The 12,001-nt window shown below is 40.1% G+C and overlaps 1 protein-coding gene across 3 annotated transcripts in view; it reads left to right on the top strand.

The window, feature by feature from the left end:
- The window catches only part of ARK2N (arkadia (RNF111) N-terminal like PKA signaling regulator 2N), a 76,670-nt gene that overhangs the window by 52,329 nt on the left and 12,340 nt on the right, over window positions 1-12,001 (top strand). For 2 of the 3 annotated variants that reach the window (XM_075533253.1, XM_075533254.1), the window contains exon 3: window positions 3,391-3,573. The exons of the other annotated variant lie outside the window; for it this stretch is intronic. In XM_075533253.1, coding sequence (XP_075389368.1) covers window positions 3,391-3,573 — 183 coding nt within the window. The remainder of the gene's footprint in view (window positions 1-3,390; window positions 3,574-12,001) is intronic. 3 annotated transcript variants of the gene reach the window in all.

Here is a 12,001-nt window from a genome sequence, read left to right as displayed (position 1 = left end):
ACGAACGACAAGCTGGCTGGGCCATGGAGGCCCTGGTTTTGCTGACCCCTGGCTAAGATTAGAACTGATTTTCTTTGAAAACCACAAATAGTCTACATGAAAGCAGTTTAAAATAGTTCTCATCCATTGGACTTTGTACATAAAAAAGTAATTGGTGACTTGTTCAACTTTTTGTGTCTTGCCTTGTCATGGTGATGAGCAATAAACATTTTTTGAAAAAAGATGTCAACCCAAAATTGAAAAGGCACCTGGATAAATGATAGACCTCATTGTTACTGAAGACTTGAATTACTGAATGAATGCTTTTAATGCCTGTGAAGAAACTACTGAGTTCATTGCTAGACATTGGTGCAGTGAGATTTGTGACAGACAACCACAGTTGGGCAGACTGCAGGATGTGTGGTGTGAATGGACAGCCTGAAGTGTTTGTAAGCATGGAACATGAAGCTTGAGAAAATGACTAAAGCTTAAATTGGAAATATTTCCACGTGTAGCTTGAAGTGACTATTTTCAGGCTGATGAAAAGGAAAATAATCTTAGTAGCAATGCAGTTGTTTCAACAACAAAAGGAATAAGCGAGTGACAACAAGGGACAGCGTGTCTCCGCTTCCTCTGGCCTGGCAAACCAGGAGACAGAAGATCTGCTCAGTTATCTATGTGCTGAGTTTCCCTAATGCTTTCTTAGTGGCCTGCCTTTTTCTTCAAGAGAAACTTCTTTCAAAAAGCAGAAAGTCACTTGAGAGTTGTATTTGTCTCCTAGTTGTCTTGTGCAGCAAGGGCTTCATTCTAAAGCAGTGGCTCTCAACCTTCCTAATGCTGGGACCCTGTAATACAGCTCCTCATGTTGTGGTGACCCCGAACCATAAAACTATTTTCATTGATAACTTCATAACTGTCATTTTGCTACTGTCATGAATCAGGCAACCCCTGTAAAAGGGACGTTTGATCCCCCAATGGGTCGTGACCCACGGGTTAAGAGCCGCTGTTCTACAGGAATGTCACTAATTGGCATCATCGGTTTCCCAGATACTTGTTTAGTGGTTCAGAGTGCCAGCGCCTGTGTTAAGTGCGCTAAGGCAGTTTAACCTTGCTTGCTAAGGGAGGCAGGTGAAAGAACCACAAGATCCTTCAGTGCGGCTTCTCGGAAGACAAACTTGGCCAGGCAGCCATTTCATCCCTTCACTCAAGTCTGTAGTGCTGCTTTGCCATCTTTCGAATGTGCTGGAATTGGGGGCGGGGAAACGACAGTAGTCGTATTTTATATCTGAATTGTGAAATGTAATTAAAATATGGAAATACTGTGTCTTTGTTTATGATGAATACTAAATTTAAGCTAAGTTATAAGGTGTGCTATGTGGAAACATGGAAGATTCAAGAATGAAGCCAGATAACAAGTGTGTGCTTGTATTTCCTTCTGATGAAGACTTTCAGACAAGTTGTTTCCATGGGTAGGTGATGGATGCCACTGCATGTGTCTGTACACTTCTGCTGTGTGCATGATCATCCGCGTAGCAGCGGTACAATCTTGACTTGACCTGTTACCTGTCACCTCAATTTGGTGCTCAGGGAATGTGATAAGAGGCTGTGGATGGCATTGGCTTTAACAGTTTTGAAAAATTAAAATAATGGATCTCAAACATCCACTATTTAAAAAAAAACAAAAAATACTTTAAAATGAGACCATATGGTCAAATAGTCAATATTGTACTTGACCCTCATATCTTCTGCACCCCAGTGTTTGAACATCACTCCACATATCGATTCCATAATGATCATTTTGAGCTCTGATAAGATCTCGGTGGAATCCTACAGTTTTCTTTCTTCAAAAAGAAAATTCTGAAACACTAACTCTTTGTTTTGTTTTTGTTATTTGATGTAAAACTCACTACCAGTCAGCACTGAAGCCAAATGACTGCATGCGTTGGTCATTGATGAACTGGATTTACCCTTTGGGGGACCTGGCGATTATTTTTTATCCAGTCAGTGGAAACTGTGATTGTCAGAATCTCATATTGTAATATGTCTGTTCTTTATAAAATTGCACCTAACAACTCCTTTGCTATTATGTTCATTCATCTAAAATATGTTGCTGTACAAGCGTATAGTTTGAGAGCGTAGCTTAAGGATGAATGCCTCAAGTGTGTGTCAAGTTTTCGTTCAGTGACAATTTGCCAATGGATGTTTGCTCTAAAACAGCAATCTTTCATTGTGTTACAACGAACAACTCACTGGGTTATGTGTTCCTTCAGTTTCTTCATAGTTTTTGTAGTACAGGTGTGTTGTTATAGTCATGATAAATAATATTTTAAAAATCTCTGATGAAATGTTGTTTGTTTGCATTTCATAAATAGCCCTGGGGTCAAAAAGCATTCCTTTATTTCAGCCTTTTTCTAAAGAGGGGCTGAGAATGAGGGGTACCTTTCTTTCTTGACTGAAATGTTTATTTTTTGCTTTTTGCTGTTAGAAAAAGCATTAGCTGCTGAAAAATTTAAAGCATGTATTTGTTCTACAAGCATGAAGTAGAATTATTTTAGCATGAATCCCTGCAGTGTAATTACTTTGGAACTCACCTCAGCTGCCTTTTTTTAAAGCTATTTAGGGTGATTTGAGAATAGAAAGGATCTCTTTTTTTCCCCTTCGCAGTAAAAAATGCCTTGTTCTAAACTCAACCATAAAATTGCATATCATTCCCTTGGAGTATGAGCTGATTGTCTTTTTCACAAAAAAGAAAAAGAAAAAGAAAATATAAATACCACTCACAAAACATCCAAAGCAAAATCCTGAAAGTCAATTTTATGGATATGGCATTTGTGTATAATTTATAATATCCCTATTAATACACATGAGCTTTATCGAAAATGAATAAGCCAGTAAAGCAAGTTTTAATGGTAACTTTCTTTAGCAAATAGGAAAACTTATTTATGATTTTCTTCTCTGATAGGAACTTGCAGTGTTACCTGTGAAGAGAAAGAATTAGATTTCTTCTCTTACCTTGTAAATCAAGTGTTAGTTTGCATCAGGTTTTTTCCTTGAGAAGAAAAAGTCTATTTCATTCTCTATGTCAAGTGTTCCCCCTTTTCTTAATCTTTTGCTCTTGAGGAGTGTGGTGAGAATTCATTGTAACACTGCTCAATATCGTCTTGTCTTTTGTTCTTCATAATGACCCTGCTTCCCTCTTTCCAAACTTTGTCCCTCATCCTTGTACTCTGGGGTTCTCTTTTCCCGCGTTCACACCATGTGCAAAATTGTAGATGTAAACGTACAACCTTTCAGATCAGCTAGGAGTAATAAGATAAAGACAGCTACCTGTTAGAGGGCTCTTTATTTCATTTCACAAGTATTTTTCACCCCGCAAGTTAGATACAAGTATACATTTTCTTTCCTCCCTAGATGGACCTCCAGTTGTAGCTCATTATGATATATCTGACACCAGCTCTGACCCAGAAGTGGTAAATGTGGACACTTTATTGGCGGCTGCAGTAGTTCAAGAGCACAGTAATTCTGTGGGCGGCCAGGACCCAGGAGCTACCTGGAGGACCAGCGGGCTTCTAGAGGAGCTGAATGCGGAGGCAGGTTGGTCTCCCTCTCCCCTTCTCCCTGTCTTTAATGGTGGGATGTGCATGTGTCCCGGCAGCTATTTTCTAGTATTGGGCCCTGCTGAGGCAAACAGGCCAGATCTGAGACACCTGCATTAAATAAATTATTATTGCTATCCAAGATGCCATTTAGCAGCGGAAAGGAGATTTGAGTAGCTTGAATAATGCAGTAAGACACTAATTGGAGGCACAGGTAGATTTCATTGGCCATACTTCTTGGGGTAAAAGTGCCCACCATATACTGCCTAGCCACACCCCCCACACCCCCACTCACCTATCTTCCAAGTTCTTAATAGTTTCTCTGATTTAACTCAAGGACCAAAACACCGTGGAGCTCCTGGTGAGAGTACAGCAGGTGAGCCCTCTCAGGAGCCTTTACCATATTTGTCTTAGCTCACCCTCCCTTTCCCTTCCACCTCTGAGGAATCTCTCTCTGTGTTTTACGTTATTTATCTTGGTTCTATGATTTGGCTCTCTAGGAGTAATTTACTTCCTCCCTCAACAAATTGCTTTAGTGTTTATTCCCTATGGAAACACCCTCAAATTGCAGTGCTTCTAGGGTTCCTGCAGTGCTTTCCTCAAATGTCTTCCTTTCAGCATTTGTTCTAATGTAAATGCTCTCTTTTTTTTTCTGGGGTAAAAAGACCCCCAATAAACTAAAAGCAAAAACTGTAGCTTAAGCAAAGGAGGAGGGGATTGGCAGTTTATGTAGCATGTATCTCCTTACTTGAGTTCTATGGAAGGATTGCCGTTTTGTTTTCCAGTTATGTTAAATTACATAGACTTTTATGAGCTCATGCAACGACTTAATTACTACTCAATGCTGTTTTTTTAAAAAAAGATCTTTTTATTGGGGGCTTTTACAGTTCTTATAACAATCCACGCATCAATTATATCTGTACATAAATGTTGCCATCATTATTTTCTAAACATTTACTTCCTATTTGAGCCCTTAGTATCAGGTCCTTTTTTTCCCTTCCCTCTTCCCACACTTGTGACCGCTTGATAAATTTTAAATTATTATTTCCGCTGTGATCACTGTCTCCCTTCCCCCATGGTTTCTGTTGCTCGTCCCCCTGGGTGTGTGTTTGTGTTGTGTATGGTTATGTGTTGATAATTGTGGTCAGTTCCTCCTTTCTTTCCCCCTACCCTCCTGGTATTGCTACTCCCATTTCTGTTCCTGACGGTTTATCTGTTTGGGATTCCATGTGTTGTGAACACATCTGTACCAGTGTACACACTCCAGTCTAGCCCAAAGTGAAAGGCGGAATTAGGATCATGATAGTTGGGGGTCAGAAAGACTCAAGGAGCCAGAAGAATATTGTGTTTTATCAATGTTATACCATGCTCTGGTTGACTCATCCCTTCCTTGTGACTCTTCTGTGAGGGGATATCTCATTGTTTACAGATGGATTTTGGGTCTCTGCTCCAACTCCCCTCATTCTCAACAATATGATTTTTTTAGTTTGTTTTGGGTTGACACCTCATGATCACACAGGCTGGTGTGCTTTTTCCATGTGGGCTTGCTGCTTCTCTGCTAGATGGCCGCTTGCTTAACTTCAATCCGTTAAGACCCCAGACGCTAACTGGGTACCATCAGCTTTCTTCACCATATTTGCTTGTGCACCCATCAAAACACTTTTTATGGAAGATGAGCTAAAATAGCACTGGATTTACAAGGTTAGAACTTTTAGTATCAAAATTGTTAGTAAGTTTTAAAAAGGGGGAGATAATGCTGTAGACCATTGTGCTATAGCCCTTTGATAATCCCAAGGGGAAGTAAATAAAAACTACTTTTATTCTTGAATTTCTGATAGATTATTGGCTAATTTTGAGACAGGGCTTGGATTTCATTTTTATTTTACAGCTCACTGTGTGTTCAGTCTTAGCAAGACTTCTCTCCTATAGACTGTAGTTTTTATATGTATAAATACTTGTTCTGTGCAACAACTGTGTGAGTGAGTGATTCAGCTGAAAATTTATAGAGCAAGTTGATTTTCTATTCAACAGTTCATACACATTTGTTTGTGACATCGGTTGCAGCCCCTGTAATATAATAGCGCTCTTCCACCTCCAGCATGCGTTTCCCAGTTCCCTCCATTCTTCTTTCCTGTACCTTTCTGCCTGCTTTCTGTGATGTCCATGGCAAATGCTGCCCGGTTGATCTCATAGGCTTGATTGTTATAATGAGTGTGCACTCCTCTGGTGTGAACTGTTCACCTTATAGGCCTGCCTGTCATTTGGCAGAAAGTTCCATTCAGTTGCAGAGTGGAAGGGGGAGGGGAGGAAAGGAGGGCCTAAAGCCTATAGTCTTTAGTCTATCAGACCAGTAACCTTGGTCTTTCTTATAATCTTGAATTTGGTCCACATTCCAACAGCTATCTTTGAAGAATTTATATATATATATATATATGTGTATATATATACATATATATATATACATACATACATATGCTTACTTTGGAAAGAATGAAGTAATAATGAGAGTAGTCTGACTACTTTTTGTCTAGTGTGTGTTTCTGAGAAGTTCATTAGCTATTTATTTAATTTAAATTGGGTCTGTACTGATGGCTTGTTATTTCATTCATCGACAAGTGATCCATTCCACTTCAGTATAAAGTCCCCTATTCCATTAGTATTGCTTTCAAATATAGACTACTTTATAGTAAATTATTAGGAAGAAATTGAACAATTGCCATCGTTTGGCTTTTCATAGAAAACTTTTACTAGTAGGTTGGGACAGATGGAATTGGTAGGAGTTGACTATTGTATTTGTTTATTATGTTTTATTAATAGACCTTCATTTTTTTTAGACCCTCATTTTTAGAGCTGTTTTGTTAGGTGCCAGTGAGTTGGTTTGACTCAGGAACCTTATGTACAACAGCTCATAGGCTTCTACAATTATCAATGTGTTTGAACCTATTGTTGCAGTTACTGTGTCAATCTGTCTCATGGAGCATCGTCCTCTTTTTCACACCCTCTACTATACCACGCATGACGTCCTTTTCCAAGGACTAGTCTCTCCTGATACGTGTTCAAAGTAAGTGAGACACAAAGTCTTATCTGTACATTAGAGGAGCTTTGCTGCTATACTTTGAAGACAAATTTGTTTATTCATTTAGCAGACTGTTTTATGTTTACAGAGAAAGTGGTTAGGACAGAGTTCCCATATGCCCTTCCTACTCCAGCCATATACAACACCCCCTATTGATGTAGTGTATGAGTATGGTACAGTTGATGAATCGATATGGATATGTTTTTATTAACTAAGTTCATAGTTTACGTTAGGGTTCATACTTTATACCTACTGTCAGGCATCCACCTTACAGTATGTATATTAAAGCAAAAAATCCAATTCACTGCCAGCTAGTTGGTTCTGACTCATGGCGACCTTGTAGGCAGAGTAGAACTGCCACTGTGGGTTTCCAGATTGTACCTGTTTCTGCCACTCAAAGCCTCACTTTTCTCCCATGGAGCAGTTCGTGGTTTCAAACTGCTAACTGTGAGCTTAGTAGCCCAACACATAACCTGGACAATTCCAGGGTCCTACAGAATTATTTTACTGCCCCCCTAATCTCTGCCTGTTGTGCCCACCTGCAAACTCCTGGCAACTGCTGATCTGTTTCTGTTTCTGTAGTGTTGCCTTTTCCAGGTTGTCTTCTTGGAATCAGCCAGTAAGTAGCTCTGTCAGACTATTTTATTTAGCAATTCATATTTAAGGCTCCCCTAAGTTTTTTTTAAGGACTTGATAACTCATTTCTGTCACTGAATACTTTTCCATTGGGTGGATGTACAGTTGTTTATGCATTCACTTAATGAAGGACATCTTCATTGCTTCGAAATTTTGGCAAGTGTGAATAGAGCTGCTCATTTTATGTAGACATATTGACCAAGTCATTTGGATAAATAAATACCCACAAACACACTGCTGGATTTGTGATAAGGTTATGTCTAAATTATCTTCCCACTTGGCGTTCCCTCAAAGGAGCATGAGAGTTCCTGATGCGCCACATCCTTTGAGTAGTTAGCTGGTCTTGATGATGTTTAGGAGTGTAGCTGGTCTGCCCGGAGGCAGAACTCTACTGGCTTTAATGGTACGAAGTGTGCTTTGATGCCGTTGTTGCTTTAGTTGGAAATTCCCTAATGGCATGAGTGGGGAGCCCTGGGAGTAGATCGAAGCTGTTTGCTTCCACAAAGACTAACAGCCTTGGAGACCCAAGAGAGCAGTTGCATCCTGTCCTGTAGGGTGCTGTGAGTCAGAATCAATTGCATAGCACTGGGTTTATTGGTTTGTTTTTGGTCTGGCTAACAGTCTCTTGCAGAATGGGAATTTTTAATTTTAATGAAGCCCACTTATGAATTTTTTTTCCTTTCATGATTTGTGTTTTTGTTGCTGAATGTAAAGACTCATTGCCAGACTTCAGGCCACTTTGATTTTCTCCTTTGTAATCTCCTAGAACAGCGGTTCTCAGCCTGTGTGTTCTGACCCCTTTGGGGGTTGAACAACCTTTCATAGGGATTGCCCGATTCATAACAGTAGCAAAATGGCAGTTATGAAGTAGCAACGAAATAATTTTGTGGTTGGGGGTCACCACCACATTAGAGGATCGCGGCATTAGGAAGGTTGAGAACCACTGTTCTAGAAGGGTTAAAGTGTACATTAGCTCTGTCATCTATATTGAGTTTAAATTTTTGAAAGAGCCATGTCTAAATATGTGTATCGCCATTTACTCCATCAGCATTTGCTGAAAAGACTATATATACTCTCCATTGAATTGTTTTTGTATGAGTGTGTGATGATTCTCTGTTCGGTTGCTCTTTACAGTATGTCTTGAACTCAGACAGTGCTACTTTTCTTTTTTCTTCCGTGCTGCATTCGTTATTCTGGGTCTTTTGCATTTCCATTTAAACTTTAGTATTCATTTTGTTGATATCTAACAAAATCAACTGGCATTTGATTGAAATCGTGTTAAATCTATAGATCGAGTAGTAAAGACTAATATCAACTAATCAAGAACAAATATCTAGTCGTCCTACCTTTGAATGTGGAAGATCCTTTTATTTAATCAGAGTATTATGGTTTTTCTTACATTAAAAACAACAACAATAACAACAACAAACCTCATTGCCATTGAGTTGATACTAACTTATAACAACCCTGTGAGCAGAGTAAAACTGCCCTTGTGGGTTTCCAAAGCTGTACATCTTTATGGTAGCATCTTTCTCTGAAGGAACATCTGGTGGGTTTGAACTGCCTACTGGGAGTTGGAATTGTCTCTGTAGTGGTGGATTTGCTCTGTTGAGTGTGTAATAGCACAGACAGTACCCAGATTACGAATGAGCTTTGTTATTAAGTATATCATTAAGGTGAATTTGTAGATTGCAACAGTTAGGTAAGCTGTGTATCTATTATAAGCTTGTCAGATGCTTGTTTTAATAATATTCCTTTCTGTGCTTAAAAGACATTAAGTAAACACTTGTAGATACATGAAAATACATTAAACATAATATTTAATAAATTTTTTTGATGTGTGTTTCAAAGTGACACCTGTTTGTGATTATAAATGTTTATTATAACATGTATGTGCCTTGGATTTTAATCTAATGGGCCTTATGGGAGCCAGTTCATAGCTACAAGTTGTACAAACGTGGTAGTTCATAACCCAGGGTCTGCCAGCGCATGCATCCCATCCGCTGGTACCCTTCAGTACTCAATCTATATGTTGGGTTCTCTTCTAAGCACTTCTTTGGCTTCTTCGCTTGGATTTTAATAAGTTGTATTTTCATTCCTCTTTACTTCAAATGTTAAAAAATTTCTCTGACTCTTAATATACAATTGTATTGTTGCTTTTTGAAATATTTTTATATTTTCTAGCTTTTGGTCATTTATTTTCAGTTTGATTCCATTGTATCCTGAGAGCATATTTTGTATGATTTCCTTTCTTTACTCTCGTAAAGGTATAGTTCATGTGGTTGCTCTTGGTGAATGTTCCATGTGAGCTTCCGAAGAACATGTACAGTTTTTGGATGAAGTATTCTGTAAATGCCAAGTAGACGTAATTGATTAGACTGACCGAGTCTGAGCCCCACTCTGTTCAGGGGCAGGCATGTAAAAAGTCACAGGGGAGAGACCGCCTGACTCTGTTTAACAAACAAAGGGATACGATTCATTTACCCAGAATATTTTTTGTGTTCTTTGCTTTTAACCAAGGCAAAGTAACTGAATCACAAACACATTTAAAAAGCCAAATTGAAATCCGGAAAGCCACTGGTCAACACGACTCAGCATTCAGCTCTAGCCTCAGGTAAATGTTTCTCACCGAGTGTTCGAGTCGAGTAAGTAGCCTGCTGCTGAAAACCTTGGCTTCCAGAACTCAGCTTTGAACTAGAGCCTTTTAAAGTCTGTCCCTCATTCGCAAAACTGAGATAATGTTAGTAAGTTGTCCCTTACATGAAGTAATTTATATAATAGGCACTTGGGACTGCCAACCAGAATTGCAATGACATTATTATGCTGACATTGACTGAGAAAAGAAATGATTAATGGGCCAAATCAGGGAACTTGTGATTTACCATCCTGATCATGTGTTACGGCGGCTCAAGCACTCAGATGCCAATCAAAAGCTGTCAAAGAGACAGCTCAAACCCACCCAGCTGCTGCATGGGAGAAAGATGTGGGCGTCTGCCCTCGTTGGGCAGCTCTGCTCTGCCCTGTAGGTTTGCTGGGAGCCGGAGTACAGCGGGTTGCCCTTGGGACCGCCCCACATGCCTTGGCTTGAAGTCTTCTTTCTACAGAATTTCTTAAACTCTGCAATTCGGATGCATAGATTTCTCCCCGAAGATTTTGTTAGTCACTCGAAATGAAGTCTGGGAATCTGTTTTTGATTTACCCAACCCCAGCCGAGTCTTGGGTCAGATATTTTCAGCAAAGCAATGCACCCAGATGTCTTAAGAACGATGTGATTTTTGTTGGGTTGCTATCAGCAGCTTATACTATAAGCATGAATGTGGGTGGGACCCAGAAAAATGGAACTATGACGTAATCTTAGTGTAGAGGGCTTATCGTTGTGTCAGATAATATTTATTTAGAACCTTTTTCCTCTGGGAAGTGATAAGTGCTCTTATTGAATGTAAGCATGTCCCCTCCTTAACGCAGGGAAAGAAATCATGGTTTGTCTAGAACGCAAGCGTTGCACAGTCTTTCCAAAGTCAGGACCTGTGGAAGGCAGAGACCTTTCAAAGAAGGAAACTCGAGTCTTTACCACTAAGATCAGTAGGAAACTGGGTAGGACATCATGCTTGGTCAAGTAGAAGGACATCAAAAAGATGGAGTGACCCAGTGGCTGCAGCGGTGGACCCAAACATAGCAATTGTGAGGATGGCGCAGGCTGGGTGGTGTCCCTTCTGTTGTCCATAGGGCCGCTGTGAGTTGCAACAGACTTAATGGCACCTGACAATAATTGGGCCTGCATCCCTTTCAGAGGCAGAGAACCTCGGGGACCTGGGGAAAATGGGCAGGTGTTTATCCTGGCAATGTGGTGAGGAGGACCAAAGCTTGGTTCCCTGTTCCTAATATAGGTAGGGGTTCTTATAATCAGGCAAGCATGGCCCTGTCCCCAGTACAGCATTTTAAAGTTTGATCCTAATCCTCTGTTTACCTGCTTCACATGGACCCTAGTTAATTTTAGATTTCTGACCTCTATGCTCACCCATCCCCACTTTGTGAAGTTTGTAACTTTGTTGAAAGAGCTAAGCACACAGTAACAATCAGCTTGTTTTTAAAGCTAGATTAGTAGCGGCTCATATGTATCCACTTTTTTATAGACCTAGCATCCCTATGCCACTGGTATATCATGACTTTCTTTGCAGTGCTCTAAGTAATTCTTAATTTAGTACAATTTTGATTCAAATGTATATGCATTATTGAAGAAAAACGTTTGTTTTTATAACCTAGCTTACGTTTTTTTCTATACCTGATTGCTTTGCCCAAATTGGTGATGTATCACGTGTAGAACAGGTTATCTAGTGAGACGACAGCACCTGGGAGTTTTCTAAAAGCTAGAAGTTACCTTTCCAAAGAGCCATTCAGGCACAGACCTCCACAGAGACCGCCTGAGTTCACAGTTACTATAAACCCTCTGCTTATTTTCTGTTTAATGTGTAGTGATTACAGTGGTCACTCACGTGTTCTCTATGTGGCTTAGAACTATAGCAGACTGCTACTGTGGCAGTTTTTGAGAGAAGGAAGTCTTTAACACAGCTGTGTGTATGCCTTAGCCTCCGCTCTGCCAGTGGACCCCTGGGAAGCCATGGTGGGCAGTAGGATGGCCCGAGGGTCTAGAGGCGTGATGGAGAGGGTGACCCAGGCAGAGGGGTGCATTTCGGCTGTTTGAGAGTGCCGTTGG

The sequence above is a fragment of the Tenrec ecaudatus genome, chromosome 15 (genome assembly GCF_050624435.1).
Source record: "Tenrec ecaudatus isolate mTenEca1 chromosome 15, mTenEca1.hap1, whole genome shotgun sequence".
Taxonomy (NCBI): Eukaryota; Metazoa; Chordata; class Mammalia; order Afrosoricida; family Tenrecidae; genus Tenrec; species Tenrec ecaudatus.
This window is presented reverse-complemented; position numbering and strand designations above follow the sequence as displayed.